The sequence below is a fragment of the Grampus griseus genome, assembly GCF_964374135.1.
Source record: "Grampus griseus genome assembly, chromosome: 15".
Classification (NCBI taxonomy): domain Eukaryota; kingdom Metazoa; phylum Chordata; class Mammalia; order Artiodactyla; family Delphinidae; genus Grampus; species Grampus griseus.
Genome location: NC_139009.1, coordinates 57199763 through 57225216, shown reverse-complemented (window position 1 = coordinate 57225216; position 25454 = coordinate 57199763). Strand labels below are relative to the sequence as shown.

At 38.2% G+C, this 25454-nt stretch overlaps 1 protein-coding gene across 1 annotated transcript; it reads left to right on the top strand.

Annotated features, from left to right (window-relative positions):
• Positions 1-1053: 1053 nt before the first annotated feature.
• On the top strand, positions 1054-2078 carry FBXO48 (F-box protein 48). Its single transcript, XM_082672877.1, has 2 exons — positions 1054-1389; positions 1826-2078. Exons 1-2 carry the CDS (start codon positions 1084-1086, stop codon positions 1985-1987), a joined length of 468 nt encoding a protein of 155 aa, XP_082529003.1. The 5' UTR covers positions 1054-1083; the 3' UTR covers positions 1988-2078.
• Positions 2079-25454: the final 23376 nt, after the last annotated feature.

Genomic DNA, 25454 nt, shown 5'->3' with positions numbered 1-25454 from the left:
AGTGACTGTTATCTTAATTCATAATTGACTATGCATGTAGTGTAGCTTCAAAAAGCCATTTCTGGGGGCTTCCCTGGTGGCGCAGTGGTTGCGAATCTGCCTGCCAATGCAGGGGACATGGGTTCGAGCCCTGGCCTGGGAAGATCCCACATGCCGCGGAGCAACTGGGCCTGTGAGTCACGACTACTGAGCCTGCGCGTCTGGAGCCTGTGCTCCGCAACAAGAGAGGCCATGACAGTGAGAGGCCCACGCACCGCGATGAAGAGTGGCCCCCGCTCACTGCAACTAGAGAAAGCCCTCGCACAGAAACAAAGACCCAACACAGCCAAGAATAAATAAATAAAAGCCATTTCTAAAACACTACTCTTATTGAATATTTGAAATTTTGTCAGTATAACCCAGACCTCAACTTCTTGTCTATTCCAGTTAGTATTTGTGTCAAATGTGAGCACCTACCCATTAGATGTAAGTAGATAAACAATTCTTATATAAACTACTAAAAGTTGATCAAGTTTATGATTAAGTCACAAACTGTAGATGAAGAATTTAATGGCAAGGCATTGGTTCCCACAGACAAATATTAATGAGTTAAATAGAATCGAATACTTTTCAAAAGTATTTTCAATCAGTACTTGGAATCAAATGTGTTCTCACAATATTCGTTTCTACTGCTAAAAATAAATTATAGTCTGACTGTGAAGAATCACTTCTCTTTTTTAAGATGATGTTCGTTGGGAGTAAAAAAAACCCAAATATTTAGAAACAAACCCATTTACCAAAAATGTCTAAAAAGAAGAAAGGAAGTAACATGTGTTGGGTGCCTCCCACATGCAATTCAGATGTGGGGCTAGATGTTTTACACATTATCCCTGTTTATGCTTGCAAGAACACACCCCAGAGAAGCATCATTGGCCCCATTTTACAGACTGAGAAGCTCAAGTCAAGAAAGTTAAAGTTCATTAAATCACCCCCAGAAAGTATCTGGCTCAGAGTAGGATCTATAGTCTGATCTAAAGGGAGTGAGTCTTTTTAACTTTTGCCTTTTAGCTTACTTATGAGGATAATTCACTAAAACATCAAGCTATGAAGAAAAACTCCAAGAGGAACCACAGTTCAAGGGTTTCTGACCTAGAATTGAACTCTGCGGATGCTGAGAAGGAAAAGAAAGAGCGTCAGAATAACTTTGTTGAACTGCTGCCTCCAGAAGTTACTTTTAAAATTTTCAGTCAGCTGGACATCTGGAGTTTGTGCAGGGCTTCAGTGACGTGCAGGAGCTGGAATCACACAATAAGACACAGCGATGCCTTGTGGAAACCTCATTGCCTGACTGTGAGAGCTGTATGCCAAAGAGAGATAGATGATGATCTAGAGAGTGGTTATCCCTGGAGGGTAAGTTTAACCTATGGAGTCTGCAGTGTTCTTGACAATATGGTGGTCAGTTTGAGCCCAAGCCTACCTTCTGCTTGGAAGAGGGAGGATTTCATATCCAGAAGGACATACAGAGTTTGTTGGCTTTGGGAGTTAAAGTTGAATTTTATCATTCTTTTCCTGCAAACCACGCTATCTCCCATCCATCTTTTTACATTTTGGGGGCATTTACCTCTGTTAACCACAATAGCTACTTCATTTCACTTTACCTTATCCAAAACCCCCGGGAGACTCTGTGAGTCACTCTGTTCTGTACACACACACACACTTATTAGTATATGTGTATATCGATGTAAATAATCTTTTCAACCCTCTCAATCAGCTTCTCTAGTTTCAAACAAACTCACTCACCAACCACTGACTACCTTCTTTAACAATGGTGGTTTACCTCTTTCAGGTAATACTACTGAGGAATTACCAGAAGAGTAAAGTGAAACATGAATGGCTAAGTGGCAGATATAGCAACATATGTTCTCCTATCAGCCTACCAGAAAAAATCATGTACCCAATGGATGCAGACACATGGGGGGAAATTCTAGAAGCAGAACTGGAAAGATAAGCAGAAGAATCACACACAGATCTCCTAACTTTGAGAGTTTAAAACTAAAGTGACTCTTAGTTTATAAAAGGTATATCTTTAGCCGTCCATTTTTTTGTTTGCCTTTTTACTATTTAACATTTAAAAGAAAACTAAGTAGAACATATTATAAAAATATAGCTTTGATTTTATTTTTCACTTTAGTTAAAAATACGTTTCTGGTTTTATTGTAATGTGGAAAAATCATGAAATGCTATTTATGTAAAAAAACTATACTGATAGAGTGATTTCAAAATGTATTGTTTCATGTATTTGTGTTACTCTGTTGCAGTACTTTAATGATAAGAGAGTTTGATTGGTATTTTCTGCTTAATGATAATTTGAAAATTCAGGAAACCATTTGAAGAAACTGACTTAGAGATTTTTTTTTTTTTTTTTTTGCGGTACGCGGGCCTCTCACTGTTGTGGCCTCTCCCGTTGCGGAGCACAGGCTCCGAACGCACAGGCTCAGCGGCCATGGCTCACGGGCCCAGCCACTCCGCGGCATGTGGGATCTTCCTGGACCGGGGCGCGAACCCGTGTCCTCTGCAAGGGCAGGTGGACTCTCAACCACTATGCCACCAGGGAAGCCCTAGAGATTTATTAATTAGTAGACATAACTAGACTCATGGGGAGACTCCCTAAATGAAATTAATAGCAATATGTTTAAATGTATAATAAATTTGTATTTCAATAACTTTAAAATTTCCATTTCAGTGGAATCAGATTGAATCGTCTAACACTGAAACCATTTTGTGTTAAACTTGTGGTTTAATTTAAAATGAATCTGACCAGAGGGCTAAAACTTGTGAGATTAAGATTCCCGTTACTTGCCTACAAACCTAGAATTGCTCTCAGGGACTGAAAATACATGGAAAGTTTTCAGCACACAAAACGGCCATCAGAACCTCCACACTATTTTTCCTGGTGAAACTTACCTTCTTTTTGACAGCCTTATAGCACCATCTAGTGTACTCCTTGTAGATAACCAAGACAAAGGACCGGCTCCTTTCTGTTTTCTGCACAGTGAAGAGAAAGAAAAATATCATTTTCGAGAAACCTGTATACTTTGTTGAAGTTTAGAGCTTTATAGGAGTCTTTAACTTTTATTCTATTTTTCTTAAAAGTAGATGATATAATATTCACTATTCCAGATTCTTCATTCTGAATCTGTGATCAGCACCATAGGTAAAGTGTCTACAAAACCTTTAGTTAGCATGGGATTTTCTTCTTAAATGGTGCTCTATAGCATGAGAAAATGAGTCCAGGAAATCGGTATTCCACGAATAGGCAAATATCAGGAAGGTGCCCCACTCTATACAAATTCCCTTTGTTGGATCAAGTAGATGATGATTGATTGTCTCCTACTGTCTTCTTGGGGTTGGAAGGGGCCTTGAAGATCAGGCAGTCCAGTCCCTAGGACTATTCAGTCATCCCTGCTATAGGAATGTTCTTCTTCTCACCCACCATTACTTCTTTTCTTGGCAAATTCTTTTGTAAAATATGTCATCCCGACCTGGAAACCATCTCAAACTTCTACCATTCTGGATTAAGTGACCCTCTTAAGGTTCCCCTAGTTCTTTGCACATACTGTTCTCAAAGCTGCATACTACATTAAATTGTCTGTTTTATCTGTCTATCTCCCCTTTTAGGCTGTGAGCTTCTTTTTTTTTTTTTTTTTTTTGCGGTACGCGGGCCTCTCACTGTTGTGGCCTCTCCCGTTGTGGAGCACAGGCTCCGGACGCGCAGGCTCAGCAGCCATGGCTCACGGGCCCAGCCGCTCCGTGGCATGTGGGATCTTCCCAGACCGGGGCACGAACCCGTGTCCCCTGCATCGGCAGGTGGACTCTCAACCACTGTGCCACCAGGGAAGCCCAAGGCTGTGAGCTTCTTAATAGCAGGGTCCATTTATTTATTTTTGTGTTCCCAAACCTGGAACATAGTTCCATAAAGATTTGTTAAATTATTTCTATATTATTTATTTTAATCCTACCCAGAATGTAAAATAAAAATAATTTAACATATTGTTAGTGGATAAGATTGTATTGAAATGCAATGTACAACCTATAAGATATATGGGATGCTTAATATTAATGCTAATATATGAAGAATTATTCTTGTTTTCTCAAAAGCTGTAAGAGAAAAATAGGAAAAGTTGAAATATTTTTTTAAATTCTTTGAATAAACACTTGCAAATAAACTTCACCCAAAAGTTTCGCTTATTTTTAATTATTGGGTCACCCCAATGAGTCTTAAGTATTATTTTGTTATATGAATACTCTTTAGTTTGGTTTTTGTTTTAGTATTATACCACTAAAATAATTCTATGTATAATAAGTTATAAACTATGATCACAGTCTACACTGAAAGGAAAGTTTTGGAACTTAATGACAAATTTAAAGAATGGGCTTAGAATGAATTGTACATTTATCAGACCAAGCCATTGGCATCTGAGGACATGTGTGTGTGGAGTAGAATGAAAGGAAGGAGTGCTTTCACTCAGAGATAAATAACATGTTACATATGCACAGTTTGTAAAAAGAGTTAAGGTTATTGGGGATAGAGGATTAAAGAATTTCCAATGTTGTATAATGTTTGATCAGCTCAAGACCTAGTTTCTTTGTTTGTTTTTAGAAACCTTTCCTTAGTTGCTTCTAGTTTATAACCCAATCTTAAACCAGGATAATCATTAATAAAATCTATGGGAATATAAACTGTAGACCTTAGAATAGTCATGTATAGAAGCCTAATTTGAAAAATATACCCCTAACCAGTTTAATTTCATCTTTGCTTTGACTTTACATGATATCTTCTCTCCAAAACTTCCAGTGCCCTAATAATATTAACAAAAATAAGATGAGTATTAACACTAGGAAATGGCTTGGGAAGAATATATAAGATGGAAGATCACACATTTTTATTTAAAGTAGAGTTGAAAGAACAAAACCATCAAATGGATGAAATTAGGTCAACAATGGACAAAGTTGATTAATTACAATAGCCAACATTTATTGAATGCCTACTCTGCCCCAAGCATTGTGCTTAGGTGGGGGGTACTCTAACTCTATATCCATTTTATGCATGAAGGAACTGAAGATTAGAGAATGATCTTATCTGTCTAGTTCAACCCCACTCCTCAGCACCTGTAAGAATAATACATAGTAGGTGCTCATTAAATTTTTATTTTGAACAAATAAAAACTATTCTGAGAACAAGTAACTCAAATGAAAGAGCCAAGAATGTTCCTTCAACTTTTTATTTTGAAAAATTTCAAACCCCCAGAAAAGTAATAATACATGACAAAAAAACTCTTACATGGGAGGAGCTTCAAGATAGTGGAAGAGTAAGACGCGGAGATCACCTTCCTCCCCACAGATACATCAAAAAACTCTTACATGTATATCTTCACCTAGATATACCAGTTGTTAACGTTTCCACATTTATTATTTATTTTTGCTGAAACATTTGAAAATAAGTTGCAGACATGATACTTCACTCCTAAATACTTCAGCATGCATCTCCTAAGAATAAGTACAGTCTCCTAAGTACAATTTCATTAGCACATTTTTTTTTTTTTTTTTTTTTTTTTTGCAGTACGCGGGCCTCTCACTGCTGTGGCCTCTCCTGTTGTGGAGCACAGGCTCCAGACGCTCAGGCTCAGCGGCCATGGCTCCTGGGACCAGCTGCTCCGCGGCATGTGGGATCCTCCCAGACCGGGGCACGAACCCATGTCCCCTGCATCGGCAGGCGGACTCTCAACCACTGTGCCACCAGGGAAGCCCAGCACATCTATTTTTTTATATTAATTCAATAATATCATCTAATTTACAATCCCTATTTAAATTTACCCAATGGTTCCAAAAATATCTTTTATAGATTTTTTTTCCCCAATTCAAGATCCAGACAAGGTTTACATATGCATATCGTTTTTTATGTTCCTTTAATCTCTTTTAACCAGAAGCATCTCCCTGCCCTTTGATTTTTTTTTTCAGGATATTGACTTGTTTTTTGTTTTTGATTTTTTTTAAGAATTCAGACTGGTTATCTTATAGAATGTTCTGTAATTGATTTGTCTTATTCTCCCTTTATGATCTGATTCAGGTAAAACACATTCAGCAATTAGACTACATAGGTGATGTAATATACTTCTTATTGTACTACATTAAGAAGCACATAATATCCGATCACTTTACAATGTGAGAGGGTAATCTGATCATTTGCTTGAGATGATAATCACCAAATCTCTCTATTTAAAGTGTTATTTTTTCCCTGGAGCTAAGATTTCTTTTTTCAACAACGTGTTTCTAGATTATTCCCCCATGGCTGCCCTATGCTAAATACTTTATAATTTCATCTTCACAATTAATTAGATTTTTAAACAGCATAGGAAATCATCACCAAGTTCTTTGCCAGGTAATCTAAAACATAAGTATAAAAAGAAAATGAAAACCTACTATTTAAACACAAATCTCTGATTTCAGAGAACAAGCTTTTAACCACTAGAGTAAAGTGTCTTTTATAAATTCAGCACTTTGTTCTTATGTTGAGACAACATGACAGACTAAGACTAACATGAAGCATCTCCCATTACAAGTATAAAGAGAATCTATGGGAAATTAATATTAAATATATAGAACTTACATTTCTACTAATGGCAGAACAGATAATTCTGACAAGATATCCTACTCAGGACAACTCGAAAACCTGGGGGGGAAATTAATCTATTTGAAGGCATCCCAGAGCTAATAAGATAGAAAAGAAATATTGGACCAGTTTCTGGGGAAAGAAAGAGAACCAAAGAGGTAAGTCAATAATTGAGGTTAATCTTGCCATGAAGCATTTGCCAGTTTCTGCAGGAGCAACTGAGAGATTAAGTAGATTTTGAAAGCCTGCAAGGCCACGAGGACAATGAGCAGAATCTAGGATTCACTAAGAGAAAGGGAACCAGCAACCCCTCTCCTTAGTAATCTACCTTCTTGTGGTTTGGGACCTAGAAGGACAGCATCCTAGGAATGGAAGTGACCTGGAAGTACATAGTACCTCACAGGAAAACCATGCACCTTCAAAACATCTCAGCCTCTGAAACTGCAATGAGAGGATCCCAGAAGAATAATGCCCTAGACACCTGGCAGAAGCAAAAAAAAAAAAAGTCCTCCCTGGAGAAACATATCAACATTTTAGACTTTATATTATCTCTATAAGCATTTTAAAAAATCAGTGTCTGATGTGCATACACACACACACACACACACACACACACACACACACACACACACATGAGGAGACATTACAATGAATAAAATCAAAGAGAAAAACACAATGGAAAAGACCCACAGTTGGAATTATCAGATGCAATCTCCAAAATAACAAAGCTTGAGGTAACCAATGACATAAAAAGCAAGTTGAGAATTTCATCAGAGAAATAAAAATAATAAAAAGAGCCAAATGGGAATTATACAAGTAAAAAGTAAAATGACATGCTAAGAAAGCAATAGATGGATTTAACAGCAGATTAAGCACAGCTAAGAGAGGAGAAAGTGTTAATGAATCTGAAGATAAGTACAAAGAAAATATCCAGAATGAGGCAAAAAGAAAGAAAGGATGAAAAATACAGAAAAGAGAATAGTGGAAAAACATTTATAATGAAGTGAGAAGCTCTATACATGTGTAATTAGAGTTCAAAAAGACAAGGAGAGATAGAATGAGGTAGAAGCAATTTTGAAGCAATGACAGCTAAGAACTTCCCCAAATTTTTGAAAGACCTTAAGTCACAGATTCAAGAAGCCATACAGTCTGCAAACATGCTAAATAAAATATATACCCCCTCTTAAGCTAAATATGCTGAAAAGTAAGGACAAAGGGAAAAATGAAAGCAGTCAAAGAAAAAGGACAAACTACCATTGGATGAATAATAATTGAATGATTTCTTCTTAACAAGAACAAAAGGTTGTTATCTTCAAAAAGCTTTCCAAAGAAGAAAAGTACCAACTGAGAATTCCGTACCCAGAGGAAATACTTTTCAAGAAGAAAAGTGAAGCAAAGACATGCTCAGGAAAACAAAAACTGGGAGAGTTCTTCATGAATGGACTTGAACTAAAGTATATATTGAAAAGGTAAAAAGAATATGTTCCCAAATTTAATCTGGTTGGAATACAGGAACGAATAGAAAGCAAGAAAAGTGGTAAATATGTGGACAAATCTCAATGAATGCCACGTATAAGGCAATAATAAAATCTGCAATGGAAAGACAAAGATATTAGACTGGATTTTTTATTTTAACTGTGTTACCAAACTGAACTTGAGTCTGTTTGCCTGATGCACAGCAAAGCCAATTTACTGACACCAGGTTGTGGTGAAAGAAAATACAGCATTTATTTCAGGTGCCAAGCAAGGAGTACAGGCAGCTCATGCTCAAAAGCCCCAAACTCCCTGATGGCTTTCTGAGAAGCACTTTTAAAGGCAACATTTGGGGTTGAGGGTTTCAGGATGCATGAATTTCTTCTGATTCGTTTGTGGTGGAGTAACAGGGTGGTTTTCAGAAATCTTAATCATCAACTTTCTGGTTCCAACCACTCTGGAGTACCATCCTCCACCTGAGTGAGGGAGGGGAGCCTTAGTTCCTGAAGTACAACGTAAAAATATCCATATCTATCAGATTTTGTAAGTATCTAGATATCTATAATATCTGATAGATTATGATATCTATCATATCCTTTGAGAAGGAACTAGGACTCTGTTTTATTGCTGAATTATTGTCATTGCTTTTCTTGTTTAACTGCTTTTCCTTTGTTTCTGCATTCCCTCACTTCCCTAATTAGTAACTGCCTGTGCCTGCTCTTTAGAACTCAGGGAAGGCCTAGGAGACTAAAGTTTTTTTCTACAAACAAGAAACAGGGGACACAGAAGGGCTTTTGTACCCAGGAGGGCCCCAAAGTGTCCTGCTCAGTTTCATTCCCCTTTTCTTTGGTACTCCTCAATCTTGAGGGGAACAGGTGTGGGACAAGAAAGGGAGTAAAGTTTTGTATAGAGAGGTTAATCATAAACTCAGCAGAGGAACTCAGTTTTAGGGGGACTTGTTTTCAACTACATTCATTTTACAAGAGACACATCAAAACTTAAGGATATAAAAAAATGTTAAGTAGAAGGATGGAAAACTATATGCTATGCAAACACTGACAAAAGAGAAAAGTTGATGTATCTAATGTCAGACAAATTAAACTTTAAGGAAAAATATGTAACTGGAGTATTTTTTACAAAACTATACAATTATAAAAAACACAATTCACCATGAAGATTGTCTTTTCTATTTGTATGAATTTAATAATACAGCATGAAAATATAGAAATAAAAATTAACTACAAGAACAAGTAGAAGCATCCATAATCACAGTAGGACATTTTATCACACCTCTGTCAGCAATTGATAGAAAAAACACAAAAAATATAATAATGATATATAAGAGCAATGCTACTGCCTCAAATAAGTAGAAAAGACATAAAACAGAAAACATCAACAGAAAGGTAATGGAGAGTTGCCAAAGCAACCAGAGCTAGAGGGACCAAGATTCTGGAGAAGGATGGACCTGGAGAGGTAAGTTGATATTCTGCAGTTTTCTTTTCCCTGAAAACATTTGGCAATTGGTGTGATGCAAAAAAACTGAGAATCTGGCCTTTGTTAAGATAGAGGACCTTGGCAGAGGAGGCAGGGGATCTAGCAGAGCTGTGGGTGGTCTCAAGAGGACTGAAGAGACAAAATTGGAGACTTGAAGGCTCAACCAGAAGGGAGAGGCGGAGAGCTAAGTCTTAAGACATTTGCCAAACTCTGAAGCTCTGCAGAATTGGAGGTTAAGAAGCTAAGCAGAGAGCCTCTGAGAAACAGAGCAGAGTTTTCACACGGTCTCACACTGCCAAGGAAACTAATTAGAGTTGGGGTCCACCCGACAGAGGGGCCCAGGTGAGCATCCAGGTTCTCAGTTTAAACCCCTGGAGGGCTCCACAAAAAAGTCTGCAGCCTCAATTCAGCTAAATCTAATTTGATTAAGATGAGCAAACCCCTGGGCCTAGCAGAAGACACTTCCTCTTTAGAGGAAGATAATATCACTTGGAGCCTCTATAGGTTATAATATACAATGTCTACATACAATAAAAAGTTACCAGGCATACTAAAAGACAGAATTAAATGATGGAAAGTCAAGAGAAAGGACCCAAGTCAAAGGGAATTAGTGGAGTTTGCCAACAAGGACTTCACAATAACTATATTTAATAAGTCCAAGTAAATGGAAGAAAAGAGATAACAATGAAGAATTTTACCAGAAAATTCTAGAATAAAAAAGAACTAAATGGAAGTTCTAGAACTAAAAAGTATTAACAGCAGACAGGAAAACTCAGTATGTTGGTTTAATGGCAGATTAGAACACTGCAGAAAAAAGACATTTGTGAACTGAGAAATAGAACAATAGGAAAATGTTTTGAGCCAAAGCACAGAGAAAAAAATTATTTTTTAAAAAAAGGATTTAGAGATTATGAGTCAGAATACAAAACCTTAGTATATTTATAATTGGACTTCCAGAAGCAATGGAGAGAGAGAAGTAACCCTCAAGTTTCCTCAGCTCAGTGGGACATGCAGGAGACCATTGAAAAGGATCCCATGCTCTATGAGAGGGCTATAGAAGTAGCTGAAAAATAAGGCAAAAGGACCCCAAAGTAGAACCCTGGGATTGACAACCGAAACCAGGAGCCAAATAGAGAATGCCACAGAGTTCTTACAGCACCATCAGTGCAGTAAGATTTGCAGTGGGCCAAAGGCAGCAGTGGGAGGACACCCATGCCCTGAGCCCTGATCACTCCCAGAGAAGAGGCTGCAAATTACAGGGACAAAGGATACAGTGTGAGGAAAAGCTACTGCCCACAAGGCAAGAGGCCTTTCAGGAGGCTGTTAGAAGTGAAGGCCTCACTTGGCTCGCAGGGCAACCACAGGCTTTGCCCTTGATGCTGTTACTCAAGCTTCCTGCTCTGCCTGGATGCCAGGAAAGGGGAAGGAGAAAGGAAAAAGGAAAGAGGAACTCCAAATAGGATTGCCAGATTTAGCAAATAAAAACACAAGGTGCCCAGTTAAATTTTTATTTTAGATAAACAACAAATCATTTTACTATACTGAATAGGATACACTTACACTAGAACATAAATTGTTCATTTTTTTATCTGAAATCCAAATTTAACTAGGCATCTGTTTTTTCCCTGGCAACCCTAACCCTGAAAGACGGAGTAAGGTGCTGAGCCTGAGTTAACCTGGAAATGACTGGAGAACGTTTAATAGGCAAGGTTAGGTCTCACAGCATGTCCCGTCCCCCCTCCCAACTCCACACCCCTCAATGAACACAAAATGGTTGCTGACGAAGCCATGACCCTGTAAGGTAACCCAGCCTCTTCTCAGGCCCACTCTGCCTACGGACCCGCAGCGTGCCCCTTTCCACTCCCCTGCTGCTGCCTCATGCTGTTATAGGACACAGGAGTTCTCCCAGGTTTTTGGAGAAATATAGAATGTTCTGCCGTGAAATCCCTCAAACATGTCTGGGATTGGGGGTTCCACTCTCAGGGAATGTATGAGCAGGACTCTCAGAGGCGCCCCATATAGACATCCTTTAGTCTTCTCTGATTTTCTTCTTTCCACCAACTGGCAAACATCTCAATTGCTTTTTGAGTGGGAATGCTGAACTTTAGTTGTATCTTGCATCCTTCCTATTTTATGGTAGTTCACTTAGTAAACACTGTTCTAGATTTATTTAAAGTGAATCTTTCGGAATTCAGAACACCCTTCTCAAGTGCCTGGGTCTTTGCATTGAAAGCCTGACTAAGAAAACCTTTGTTTCCTCTGTGCTTTTTTTTTTTTCTTTTAGTCTTTTGAAATTCAAGGCAGCTCTGACTCCTTTGTTCTTAGCCAAATCCACTCTCCCCACAAAGCTCTGGAGGCCTGCCTTCACAGGTGGAGAGCAGCAGAGAAATAAGACTCACTGGGAGTGGAAAGTACAGTGCAAAGTGTTACCAAAAAATCAACTCATTCTATTATTACTCTACACAATAAAACAATCCGGGAAAAGGAAGAAAGATTAAGAACAACAGAGACTGAAACGAGACCAAAGAAAGTCATAGTACAAATGAAGGATGCAAGTCAGGTCTGATTAAAGCTCAGCATTTTTGTATTCGGCCCTACTATAAATAAACCCACTTTTTTAATAAACCCATTTCACATTTTTCCAACACCTCCCTAGTCCCTGACAGTCAGGCAGAATGGATGGTAAAATAAGATAAAACTAGAGGTTTGCAAACCACACCAATTATGCTGTGTTACCATAAACATTAACTTGTCAAGGAAAATTTTTTTAATATCCATTTTCTAAGGCCTGTTTTTCAGCTATGGGTCTTCTGAGCCACGTAGAGAAGAAACCGACTGCTGGTTTCCCAATCTGCTTGTTTTGATTTCGTTTTAATAGGACAAAATTATCTATTTGATCATCAGTGAAAGCCTGGGAGAAAATCTTTACATAAACTCATAAAAGAAGTTTTCTAAAAATCACATTTGAAATTTTCTCAACTTAATGTGATGTCTTGTGGGTTTTGTTGCCAATAAGTAGATTAGGCAGAATTTTCTGTCTTTTCTTTATTCTCATAAGAATAATAATAATAAAAGAATTTTTACCATTGTTTTTCCACGTGTGGCCTATTGTTTTAATCAGTTCAGCTTCTTTTTTCTCTCCTAGACTTCTTTTATTATATATTTATGAAAGTTACCTTTTCCCTAATTGTTTTGTTGAAAAAATTCAAACATACAGAGAGTTGAAAGAATAAGATAATGATACAATCACCTAGATTATCCAGTCGTTAACTTTAGCCACATCTGCTTTATCTATACCAGGTTTCAAAACCTTGGCACTATTGACATTATGGGTTCTTTAGGGGGCTGTCCTGTACTTTGTAGGATGTTTAACAACATCTCTGGCCTCTACTCATTAGATGCCTGGAGTACCCCTTCCCAAGTAGTGACACAAAACTGTCTCCACACATTGCCAAATGTCCCTGATATAGAACTGGTCTATGATAAAAATACATACCACTTCCGCTGAGCTGAAGTATTTGAAAGTAGGTTTTCAGGCCTCCTGTTTTACCCATAAATACTACAGTACGTTTTTCCTCAGGACACACACATACGCACTCCTACAAAATCACAGCCCCATAATCACACCCAAGAAATTTAACTTTCATACAATAATATATCATCTAATACCCCCAGCTCAGATCCAAATTTCACTCCGTTGATCACAGAAGTATGATTTCAAGCTTTTGAACGCTCGCAATCTGTTAGTAAGAAATGATATCTTCATGTAGCTTTTTGCAATGATTTATTATGAACTTTTTCAAACATACAGTAAAGCTGAAAGAACTTTCTCACTGTAGATTTGATTTGCATTTCTCTTGTCAAAACAAAGTTCATGTGTTTAAAGGTGCTTATATTTTTGGTGTGTCTGAATCTTTGCTTTTCTCGACTTCTGAGTGCTTTGTAAATAGGGAAAGTTAGCTCTTTATCTGTGGTATATGCTGCGGCTATATTTCTCCCAGTTTGTCACTTGTCTTTTGATTTTGCTTATAGTGCTTTTTCCAGAAAACTTCTTTCTATTAACATAGTCAATTCTGTTGATTCTTTCTGCTATTGCATCTAGACGATGAGTGTATTTTAAAAGTTTCCCCCCACAGCAAGACTATGAATAAATTAACTTGGGGTTTTTTCCTAGTGCATTTTTGGCTCATTTTGTCATTTGAAGTATGAAATATGAGGTATCTTGTGGATCCCAAATTTTTTTTCCAAATAGCTGTGCAGTTGTCCTAACAGCATTTTTATAAAATCTGTCTTTAACCCAGTGATTTGAGATGCCACTCTACTCATTAATAAAGTTTACTTGGTTCTATTTCTGAATTTTCAGTTATGTTCCTGATCTATCCATCTATTCATGCCGTATTGTTTTAGTTATAGAGGATTTATAGTGTATTTGTATTTAACAGGGTTATCTCTCCTCACTGACCCTTTTTTCCCACAGATTTTCCTATATATGTGTGTTCATTTTTCCATGCAAATTTACAATCAATTTGTCTAGTTTCTAGAAAAATACTTGTTGGAATTTTATGGAAGTAGTGTTAAATTAAGCGTAAGTTACAATCTTTTTGATGTCAAGTTATCTTATCCAAGACCAAGGAATTTGTCTTTCAGGAATGTTTTACATTTTTCCTAGACATTTCTTTTTAAGTTTATTTTTCAAGTATTTTTATCTTTTATGCTGTTATTGTAAATGGGATTTTCTCTTATTTTATCTTCTAATTGGTTACCGTTACAAATACACACACACAAACGCACACACACTATTAATTTTTGTACGTTAGTTTTGTAGCCTGCTAACTTACTGAATTCTTTTGTTCATATCAGTATTGGGTTTTCCAGATGTATTATTATATCACTTGCAAATGGAATTTTCCTTTTTTTCTGATATTTATATCAGAAATTTTAATGAGTACACTGACTAATGCATCCAGTATGTTGTTAAACAGTGAACATCTCTGCATTGTTCCTTACCTCAGTAGGAATGCTTCCAGTATTCCTCCATCATAACATTCTCTCTCTTATCATATATATATATATATATATGTCATACATATATAATATGTATAATCATGTTGGGGGAATATCCATTAATTTCTATTTCATCTAATACTCTCATTAGGAATGCATATTGTATTTTATTAAAGGACTTTGGGACATCTATAATTTAAGTTATGCATTTCTCACTTGAGAATTTTTAAGAACTTTACACATGTTATGTTAATATTCTATACACTATGAGGATAGCTTCTTAGGTTGACATAACACATGTATGTTTTCTCAGATCCAGAAAACCAACAGTATTGAAGATCATATGTTACAACTTTGAAAAACTTGCTGAACAAGCTGTCTTTCTTTTCCAAAAGTGTCTTATACCTTTCATTTATTAAGTACCTTTTATGTGGCCATTTACCCATAAAACAGTCTTGAAAGGTAGTCTTTTTAACATTACTATTTTAAAGATGCAAAAATCAAGGCTCATAAAAGCAAAGTAACTTGAATAGTATCAAACAGCTTTTACATGGAGGAGAGACACCCTGACCCTAGGTCTGACTCAAACTGTTTCTGCCACACAATCCTTGAGAGCTGGTCAATGCTAACCGGCTGCCAGCAGAGGGAGCAATGTTTCTATTGAAACCTAGACAGACAAAGAACTTGAGTCAGAAAGCAAAGAGCTCATTTCAACCCTGTTTGCGGATTGGAAAATTTCGGACATCAGAATTTGTCCAAACGCTTTTAGTTGCAAATGACAGAATTAAAACTAGTCCTGCCCATCCCAGGTGACAGGGATGGACTGAGAGTGGAGTGGAGTCTTTCCTGGAAGAGAACATTTGTCGATCCAAAAATGACAAACAGATTCTACAACTAGAAAGTTAAGATGTCAGGAAACATAACACTCCAATGAAGAGAATTCTCATCCTAGACCATCCTCCACTCCTGGCCTGACCATCCAAAGGGTTTCTACCTTAATCTAGAAAGGCACAATTAAGAACATTTGAATCCAACTTTTTTTTTTTGTCAAAAAAAAATGTCCAAGTCATTATTCCGTGTAGATGTTTTTCCATAGGGGTATTATTTCATTTTCCATGGGTTTGTTCTCCAAATCTCCAGTTCAGTGCCTCCACTGATTCTGTAGCTCTTTGAGGTTGCGCTGTAGTAGTGAGTATATTATACTGAAGTAATGAATGCAAGCTCTGAGGTTGTTGGCTCTAAGAGCTCAGAATTAAACATTCATGGTTTAACAGCCTTTAGGTGTAAAGAAATTTCTCACCATTTTACTAACATTGTGAATAAATTCCGCTCCCATATATGAAAAGACTATAAAAGGAATTCACCCAGAGGTCAAAACACTTCTAGAATCATGTGTGATTCTTTCCCTTTGAAACTTACTCGGGCAGATAGAGTGAGCCAGGGACCTTGAGGGGCTGAGCAAGGCGATCAAAATTCACATGCAAGAGTCCATTTCATTTGAAAACACACCTATCATATGTAAGTTCTGAAATTCATCTCCTGAATTACACACTTTATTATGTATACAATATCCACATCTCAAAAGGGAAAGCAAATGTGCCCAAGTATGATGTAGAATTTCGTCTCAATATGACTTAGTTTTGACTCAATATGACTACTTTCCTGACCTTGCTTAAAGCACAGTGTATTTGTGATACAAAAGTCACCACTCAAGTTTAATGCATAGATATTTATAGCTACCCTAAGGTGTGTGCTTACTATGGAGAAGGTATCCTCCCAACAACCCTTGAAGGTATTTCATTCCTGCAACTGTCCCCTATTAACTATGTGGGCAATTTGTGTATACTTCTGATTTTCATCTATAAAATGAAAATTACAAAAGTGTCCACCTCATGGAGCTGCTGTGAGGGTTAGCAGTCATGTCCCATCTCCCCAAACTTCCTGCTCTGCCTCAACCACTACGAATCTACTTTCTGTCTCTATAGCTTTGCCTATTCTGGACATTTCATTTCGAGTTAATTTCTTGATACAGTTGACCCTTGAACAACATGGGCTTGAACTGCAAGGATCCACTTACACGCGAATTTTTTTACTAAATATGCACTATAGAAATGCATGATCCAAGTTGGTCAAATCCATGGATGTGGAATACAGAGGACAGACTATAAAGTTTTGTGTGGATTTTGGGCTGTGCGGAGAGGGGGCACCCCTAACCCTTTCGTTGTTCAAGGCAACTGTATAGTATGAATTAGGGGACTTCATTCTTTTGCACCTCACTCTCTGGTTGTCTGGGCACCATTTGTTAAAAAAACTGTTTCTTCCCCATTGAGTGGTCTTGGCATCCTTGTTGAAAATCAGATGACCATAAAAGAATGGGTTCATTTCTGGACTTTCAATTCTTCTCCACTGATCTATCTATCCTTATGCTTTATCTTGATTATTGTAACTTTGTACTAAGCATTGAAATCAGGAAGTGTGAGTCCTCCAACTTTGTTCTTTTTAAAGATTATTTTGACTATTCTGTGTCCCAGGAGGATACTTTGTTTTTGTTTTTTGTTTTTTTTAACTTCACCTTAGTTGGCTGAGTGTTTCATAAAGAGGAGAGAGAAAAACTGTCCCCCGAAAAACAAAACAAAAAAAACTTCCAAGTGACTGAGCTGTCTTTCCCGCCAATCTCAACCTCCAGTATATCTCTTTTGTAGCTGAAGTTGCAAAGTCATTAACAATTCACTGATACTCAAGGAATATTGTCCTTCTGGTATTTTCTATATTACACACTTCTGTGCAGTAATAAACAGGAGCAGAGTTAGGGCAATACAAATATTACTAACACTAGTTAGTAGTGACACTTCAGGCTGATTACTTGCTGTTGACCAATAGCTGCTGGCACTAGAGGCACTTGAGGAATCACAGACCCTGACAATTCAGGCCATCTTGACCTTCTAGATGCTCTGCTGGAGACCCCAGCCCACGGGAGTAACTTCAGCCCAGAGGTCAGTCACTCTGAGTAACTCATGTCACCTGTCAGCTTTGTTGTTGTTTTTTTTAAGTAACGGGAACTTACTTTTCCAGACCTTCATTCCACAAATACTTGGGGACTTGGAGTTAGATTTTAACAGGTTTTAACATTTCGATTTTATACTGTATACGTCTTCCTTTGGTCTTTTGTCACCTTTTTATTTTCGTTCTCTGTATTTACCATTTAGCTTATTTTAGCTTTATCATGATTTTACCCTTTTAAATCTTTGGATCTAGAATTTTTACCTTTTACTGTGTCTATTTTTGACTTTATAGTGTATATTTTATCCTGTTTATATTCTTTTTTATTTAGCCCTAATTTTTATCCTTAATTTGTGCTTCACTTTTAGTTATGTCCAATTTCATCTTTCCTTTTTATTTTTTAAAAATTTCAGCCAAATATATTACTTTAATTTTCTGATTCATTCTGGGCTCAGACCTCTTATGTATAGTTCTTTTTTTTAAAATTCTTTTAACTTAAATTTCTGTTCACATGTTTTTCTTTTTAAATGTTTTCTCTTGTGTCCACAGTAATTTTAAAATCTTTTATTCTTTTTTTTTAACTCTCAAGCTATAATGGTGGGCAGGATTTATGGGTCTAGGAATAACATAGCTGTGGCGAGGTCCACACCACAAACAGAAATGTTGAATACTCTTTTCCTTCTAGCTGTCTCTACGCTTACCTCTCTGGCTCTGCTCGGCAGATCATCTGTCTTAGTCAGTGTTTTTCTCCAAAAACAAATGTTAACTGGGTTATACCAGAAACTCAGGAACGAGAACTCCTTCACGTGCCTCTAAACTTCCTACTTACGTAAAAAGCATATTTGAAATGCTGGAATGAGGGCCCTTTATAAGGAACTACATGTTCTAAAATCTATGGTCTATGACATATATAGCTAGTCAATATATGGGGTAGAGATTTAGGCCGAAAATACCTCTTCTTCCTCCAATTTTCCCTTTAGCAGTAAATCAGGTACCAGATGCTCAAGCCAGAACCCCGTGAGACATCCCACAGCAAATTCTATCCATTCTGCCTCCATACATCTCATATTTGTCCCCTTCTCTTCAACTTCACTGCTCACCTGGGCTACTGTCATATCATCCCAACTTTGCTTCTAAATTCGACCCCTTCTATTCATATAGCAGCCAAAGTGATTTATTAATGTATCAAATCATATCACTCCCTGAGTAAAACCTGTCAGTATCTATTTTCCCATTGTACCTCAAATAAATCAGTACTCTTTTTTTTTTTTTTTTTTTTCTTTGCGGTACGCGGGCCTCTCTCCGTTGTGGCCTCTCCCGTTGCGGAGCACAGGCTCCGGACGCGCAGGCTCAGCGGCCATGGCTCAGCCGCTCCGCGGCATGGGATCTTCCCGGACCGGGGCACGAACCCGCGTCCCCTGCATCGGCAGGCGGACTCTCAACCACTGCGCCACCAGGGAAGCCCTCTAAATCAGTACTCTTTATGAGAGCCTCCGCTTGGTGACCTGGTCCCTGGCTGTCTCTTCCCCCTCAGCTTGTTCCTTGAGCTTCCTCCCTGCACTGACTCTTCCCTGACTACGCCAAACTCTTTCCCACAGCAGAGCCTTTGTACTTGTGATTCCTTCTTCCCGGAGTGCTTGTTTCCTACTCTTTGTAAAGCTGGCTCTTTCTCATCCTTCAAGCGGGGTGAGCAGCCATCCTGGTTTGCCCAGGTCTAAAGGGATTCCAGGGATGCAGGACTTTTAGCTTTAAAACCAAGAAAGTCCTGAACAAACTGTGTCCGTCAAATTGATCACTTATTTTCAAGTCTCCGCTCAAGTATCATTCCCTAGCAAAGCTTTCCAGGCCCATGATGTCCTCAGCGGGTTCCCACCCAAACGCCCATTAGTTCTCATTTCAACGTACTGTTGCCTTCACGAGGAGGACCTACTACATACACTTTGCACTTACTTTATGTATGTCTCTATTTGCTTTCTCTTTGTCTCATTCCCAAATGTCTAAGTATCATGGGGTACCAACATGCCTGTCTTACTCCCCATAATATCTCCAGTGCCCAGCACTGGCCAGGCACACATGTGTTGAATGAAAGAATGGAAAAAGGAAGGATGAAAGGAAAGAAGAGGGCGGACCCCTTAACTTAACATCAGGCTTACTTTTTTAAGGAACGGTATCATGTTTAACCTTCCCCCAAAGCCCTATGGAACCAGGCAAACCCATTCTTCACAAGCCTACTTCTGTGTATTTTAATTGGATTTGTGTCCACTTTTTAGGGAATTACTAAAAGAACCTTTCAATGTCTGAATTTAGTGTGTGGGTTTTCTTCACTCTCCGCCCTTTGAATTCCTTTCAGAGTCAAGTAGCTCCTGGAGAGTCATTTGATTTCTTTATATACAGAAATTATAAACCCCAAATGCCCTCAGGAGCCAAACCGGCAATATACAGGAATGAAGCAGACTGAACGTAAGAAAAGTCAACTGAGGAAACACATACTCACACATATTTTGTTTTTATTCAGCTGTGGCTTAAGCACACAATCTCATACACATTTGTAAAATATTGGAAATTTTATTTGAAAAATGAAATGGAAATCCAACCCAAACAATGAAACATAGAAATGTAATTATCCTGAATACTGCCACAGGTTTTACACAACTTATATACACCTAGAATGGTGTTTTTCCTTTATTTAGCTCAGTGGCCCCCAACCTTCTTCTATGGGGGGGAATGGTTCAGGTGGTAATGCGAGTGATGGTTCAGGGGGTAATCTGAGCGATGGGGAGCGATGGGGAGCAGCAGATGAAGCTTCGCTCACTCACCCGCCGCTCACGTCCTGCTGTGCAGCCTGGGTCCTAACAATCTGCGGACCAGTACCGATCTGTGGCCCAGGGGTTGGGGACCCCTGATTTGGCTGATATAACTGTGTTCCTTGCAAACCCCTACCTCTGAGTTTCAGAAGGGGAAAGATTTACTATCCAATCCATTGTTTAAACCTTAGACCAATCCAATAACAGAAAGTATTATTAAATTTCAGACTTTTGAGAAAAATGCTCATTACCGTGTATTTCCATTGCTTTCTACCCTACTGTCATTCAAAATGGTAAAAGATTCTTGGGGACAGAGGGATTCACGTGATTGTGCACCAGAAGAAGTCATGTGACATCTGTTCTCCTGTCATCCGGTCTTATGGCTGCTGAAGCATACGTAGTTGACTGGGACTGTCCAAGGGCTTTCTACTGGCATCTGCTACTGACATACATCTACTGCATACATGGTCTTTTCTCTGCAGTCTCATGCTGCTCAGGTCTACCTTTGGCCATCGCTTGGCTGTAGACCTGAAAGTCTCCTCCGGGTCTTCCACACAGTCTCATAGCCAGTTGGTCTCCCACCCTCAATATCTGCTGTGGGGCAACCTGCTCCTACCAATGGCAGGCGTGATGACAAGCGCCCTAGCTCTCAGCATGGAACCAAGAGAGACTTGGTGTCTAAACTAGAGCTACTGTCGTCTTGGCCATGCCCAGCAGCTCTCTTGGACGTTTTGGTTCACCCATATTGGCATGGAGCCGCTACACAGGAGTCTCCTCCAGAAACTGGAGGAGAAACTGGAAAAGCCACTCTCCCTTCAATTTATCTGAGTCTTGCCACTGTCCATACCAAGACCCAAAGATGGGCAATCACAACACTCTCCCTCTATCCCTCCTGATTCTTTCTCTCTGCCTTTCCGCACAATCCCAGAGCTAGCATGGGTGGGTTTCCATGACCACCAGTGCTTTCTGTGCTCTGGCTTCACCACCTCACCATCCCAGCAGTGTCTTCTTTACAGTAATGATCTCAGTGTTCAGACCTTAAAAAAACTTAAACCCTTTCTCTCTCACCTTTAACTGGATTTTAAGCCTACTGTCTGGCAGTAAGTTTCAAAGAATGTCATGAAAGGAATATTACCTTATTCTTACTCTCACATTGCTTCTGTAACAGATCAAGGTTAACCAGGGAAATGATCATATACTAGAAGAGGCACAATAATACTTTTCTCTAAATGTCACCTCTGTTAAATTACATTTTTAAAAAAATACGTTACTCCTTTAATTTGGAACTAAAATCTCACACATTTCCTTCCTCACTAAGACATCACTGTCAGGTTTGTATTTCTTGTTACGGTTCGCAATGCAGAATTTAGCCTTAAATCCTTTAAGTAAGGGAGATACTCATTTTTATTCATAATGAAATCTGCCGACCACAAAAATAGGTATTTCCAAATATGGATATAATTTTTGCCCCATGATTTTCATATCTAGACTAACCACTCAAGATATTTGTAAAATTCTGTTCTTCTGAAATCCCCTTATTTCTTCTTTATGATTTTGTTTAACTGCAATTTAGTAACTTCCCTTTGTAGCAATTTTCCACACTATCAATATTCAGTTAGATGGTAAAAATAACAGTTTTAGCTCATTTTCATAAAGTTTTAAATCAGAAAACTTTTTGAAATTTAGTTCTTGGTTTCACAATTATACTTCATATGATGATTTCTATTTTTGGAGACTGAATTCAGTGTAGCAAAGTGGGTCAGATTATTATGCACCAGTTGAGTTTCCTCAAGAAAGACTTCTCCAGGAATGAGTAGATTACATAATATGTTTATGTCACCACCTAAGGATGCCCAGGCAGGATAATATTCAGTGTGGTGAGTTGAAATGTCAACTAAATGACCAAGTCTTTGATCCAATCTTGCTGGTTATTTAAGGTAGGGATTCTTTTTTAAAGGCATAAAACAAGTTGGTTTGTTTGCTTTGTTTTGTTTTACATTTTAAACAGTCTCTTCAACATTTTTCAGAACTAAATCATTCAATTGCTGCTGTCACATTGTGCAGCTAATTTATTAAGCAGAGTATAGAATTCTTTGGGTATTAAGCAATGGGGCCATGTTAGTTCATAGTGATGCTTTCATAATGTTTTCCATATTTTATTTTAAAGACACAGTATTCTTGATGACTCTGTAATGGACATCCGAATGCATCAGATCCATGCAAAATATTTTGTCTCTGAATTTAAGTTTTGTAATAAGTCCAGCATTAACACCCACCTTCGCAGGAGCATAATCATTTTGATCAGCTTACATTGAAACATTTAATTCACATTAAAACATTAATTACATTAAAACATTTTCACAACACAGGATTAAGTAGATAAGGTCCAAGGATTGAGCCCTGAGACACCCCATGATTCAGAAATGAAGAGGATGAAGAGGAGACAGCAAAGGAGACTGAGAAGTGAAGTAGAGGGAAAACTAGGAAGTAAAGTGAAATACTTTAAGGAGGTAGGTGGAATCAATGAGGTCAGGTGCCACTGATAAGTCAAATAATAGGACCACTGGGACCATTGGTTTGAACAATGTGGAGGTCACTTATGTGTCTAAGAAACTGATAGGTGTAATTTATTGCATTTATAAATCTAATTGGAAATATTGTTGCTCAAGGGTTGAGAAAATGCCTGAGAACTTATAGGACACATTGCATGGAAATTTTCACTTATTTGTGGTATTTCCTAAAATGGTCCCATATGACCTGGACTCCACTGATGCTCTGACCTTAACTCCAGGACCTTTTTCTCCCCCACCTCCCACTCATATTTGCCTTTGCTGTACTGGCATCCTTGATGTTCCTCAAGCATACTCCAACCTCATGGCCTTTGCACTTGCTGTTCCCTCTATCTAGAATGTTTTTCCTCCAGATATCACCATGGCTCAATTTCTTCCTTTATGTTTCTGCTCCAATGCCATCTTATTGAAGAGGATTTCCCTGACTCCTTTCACTAAAAGAGTACGCCTATCCACTGACCCCCCAACCGTTTATTCCTATTAACTAACTTTTTATGTAACCATTATTGCCATATTATAATTTACCTATTTATCAAGAATATAAATTCAATGAGATCAGAAACCAAAACAGTGCCTGACACAGTGGTTATTCAATAAATATTTTGAATGAACATTAATTAAATAAATGAAATGAATGAAAAATAACTGGCCAGGATATTTTCACAGTAACTAGATATGGCATAATTATCTGCTAAGAACGGTGAAAACACCAACTTTGGTTAAGGGGCATATTTTTAGAATCTACAAGGCAAATGTCTTGCAAACATCCCCCCCCACACACACTTCTATCTATCAAGATGTAAATGGCTACCTGAGAGCATTCTTTTCAAAGCTCTAGTGTGAATTCTTTCCCATTTTCTGAATACCATCCAGTAACAACTGTTTCTGAAGTTTTTGATTCCATTTAGAATGAATAAGAAAATATATACTATATAAGCTTTTGTTTAAACACTGGTTAATAGAAGAATTATACAATAATAATGCCTATATATTCCTTTCAATTTTCTTTCTTTTTATATGGTAATTTGCCTAAGTTAACTCTTTAATAAACTATACATCCAATATCTTATTTCGAGGTTTCACTATAATAGCTTCCCTTTAACTTTTTACTTCACTTTTTTTTTTTTTTTTTTTTTTTAATGCGGTACGGGGGCCTCTCACTGTTGTGGCCTCTCCCGTTGCGGAGCACAGGCTCCGGATGCGCAGGCTCAGTGGCCATGGCTCACAGGCCCAGCTGCTCCGCGGCATGTGGGATCTTCCCAGACCGGGACACGAACCCGTGTCCCCTGCATCGGCAGGCGGACTCTCAACCACTGCACCACCAGGGAAGCCCATACCATAAGCTCTTTTAAAAAAAGAAGTTTAAGTCAAATCCAAGCTTAGGATTTTTTCAGCCTTCATCCCATTGCCTTATTTGTGATCAAACTGCGTGTTGGTTTTCTACTTCTAAATTACACAGGATTACAAAATTACCGTCATAATAGCGGTGCTTCACCGATGGAACATTCGAGATTCTATGTAGTTAAGAGAATGAGGACCAGTCAACCTTGCTTAAAATTAAATGCAGCATAAACAACCTTAATTGTGTGCCTTATCTTACCCAGAAAATATGTTTTTTATAAGTGTTGTCTAAAAATTTGGAAACTGCCGCATATATACTGAATCATTACCATTGAAGAATTTTGCTGGACTGTCTCACCAGGAGAATGGCATAACAGGCAAAGGGCAGAAGTCTCAGAAGACAAAGGCCCAGTCCACACCAAGGACAGAGCCAGCCTTCTGGGTTAGTCAAGGAGGTCGCTGCGTATTTGTGATGCTTCTGGAAAGGTCCTTCTCCATCAAAAGGAAAATAAAACTATTTGAGGGTTGAGTTGAACTTGGTGTTTCTTGAAATGGAAGTCACAACCGATTTTTCTTTCTTGATGTACATTTTGCCATTCTTTTCCCCACAGAAACCTCTGTTTCTTATTCTTTATAGCTGAATTTTCTCTATCCTATTTCAAAGAATGGCCAGGACAAGGAGGTTGGATCGTCATGAGGCATGTTATCAACATGAGAGCACTAAGTAAGAGGACTCTTTTATCCAAGAATAATCGGTACTAGGAAAAGCCCATTTAAGGAGATGCCACTTGAAAATGGGATCAAATTTGATGGTGAATAGTTAAGAAATTTTTTTGATTGGGACTTTACCTTGAAAACTTTAATTATAAAGTAAGAAACTATCATAGAATAATAATTGTGGTAGGCAGGATAAGAGCCCCTTCAAAGACATTCATATCCTATTCCCTGGAACCAGTGAATGTATTAGGCTACTTGGTGAGACTCTGAAATAGAGAGACCACTGCATTATTCAGGTGGGCCCAATGCAATCACAAGGGTGCTTAACTGGGGAAGCAGAAGACAGAAGAGTCAGAAGCAGGCAGATGGCGTCAAGTGGCCATTTTTGGCTTTGAAAATGGA

Coding starts and splice junctions, on each gene's coding strand:
- FBXO48 (XM_082672877.1), top strand. CDS start 1,084: ATGAAGAAAAACTCCAAGAGGAACCACAGTTCAAGGGTTTCTGACCTA. Junction 1,390..1,825: donor AGAGTGGTTATCCCTGGAGG/GTAAGTTTAACC, acceptor TACCTCTTTCAG/GTAATACTACTGAGGAATTA.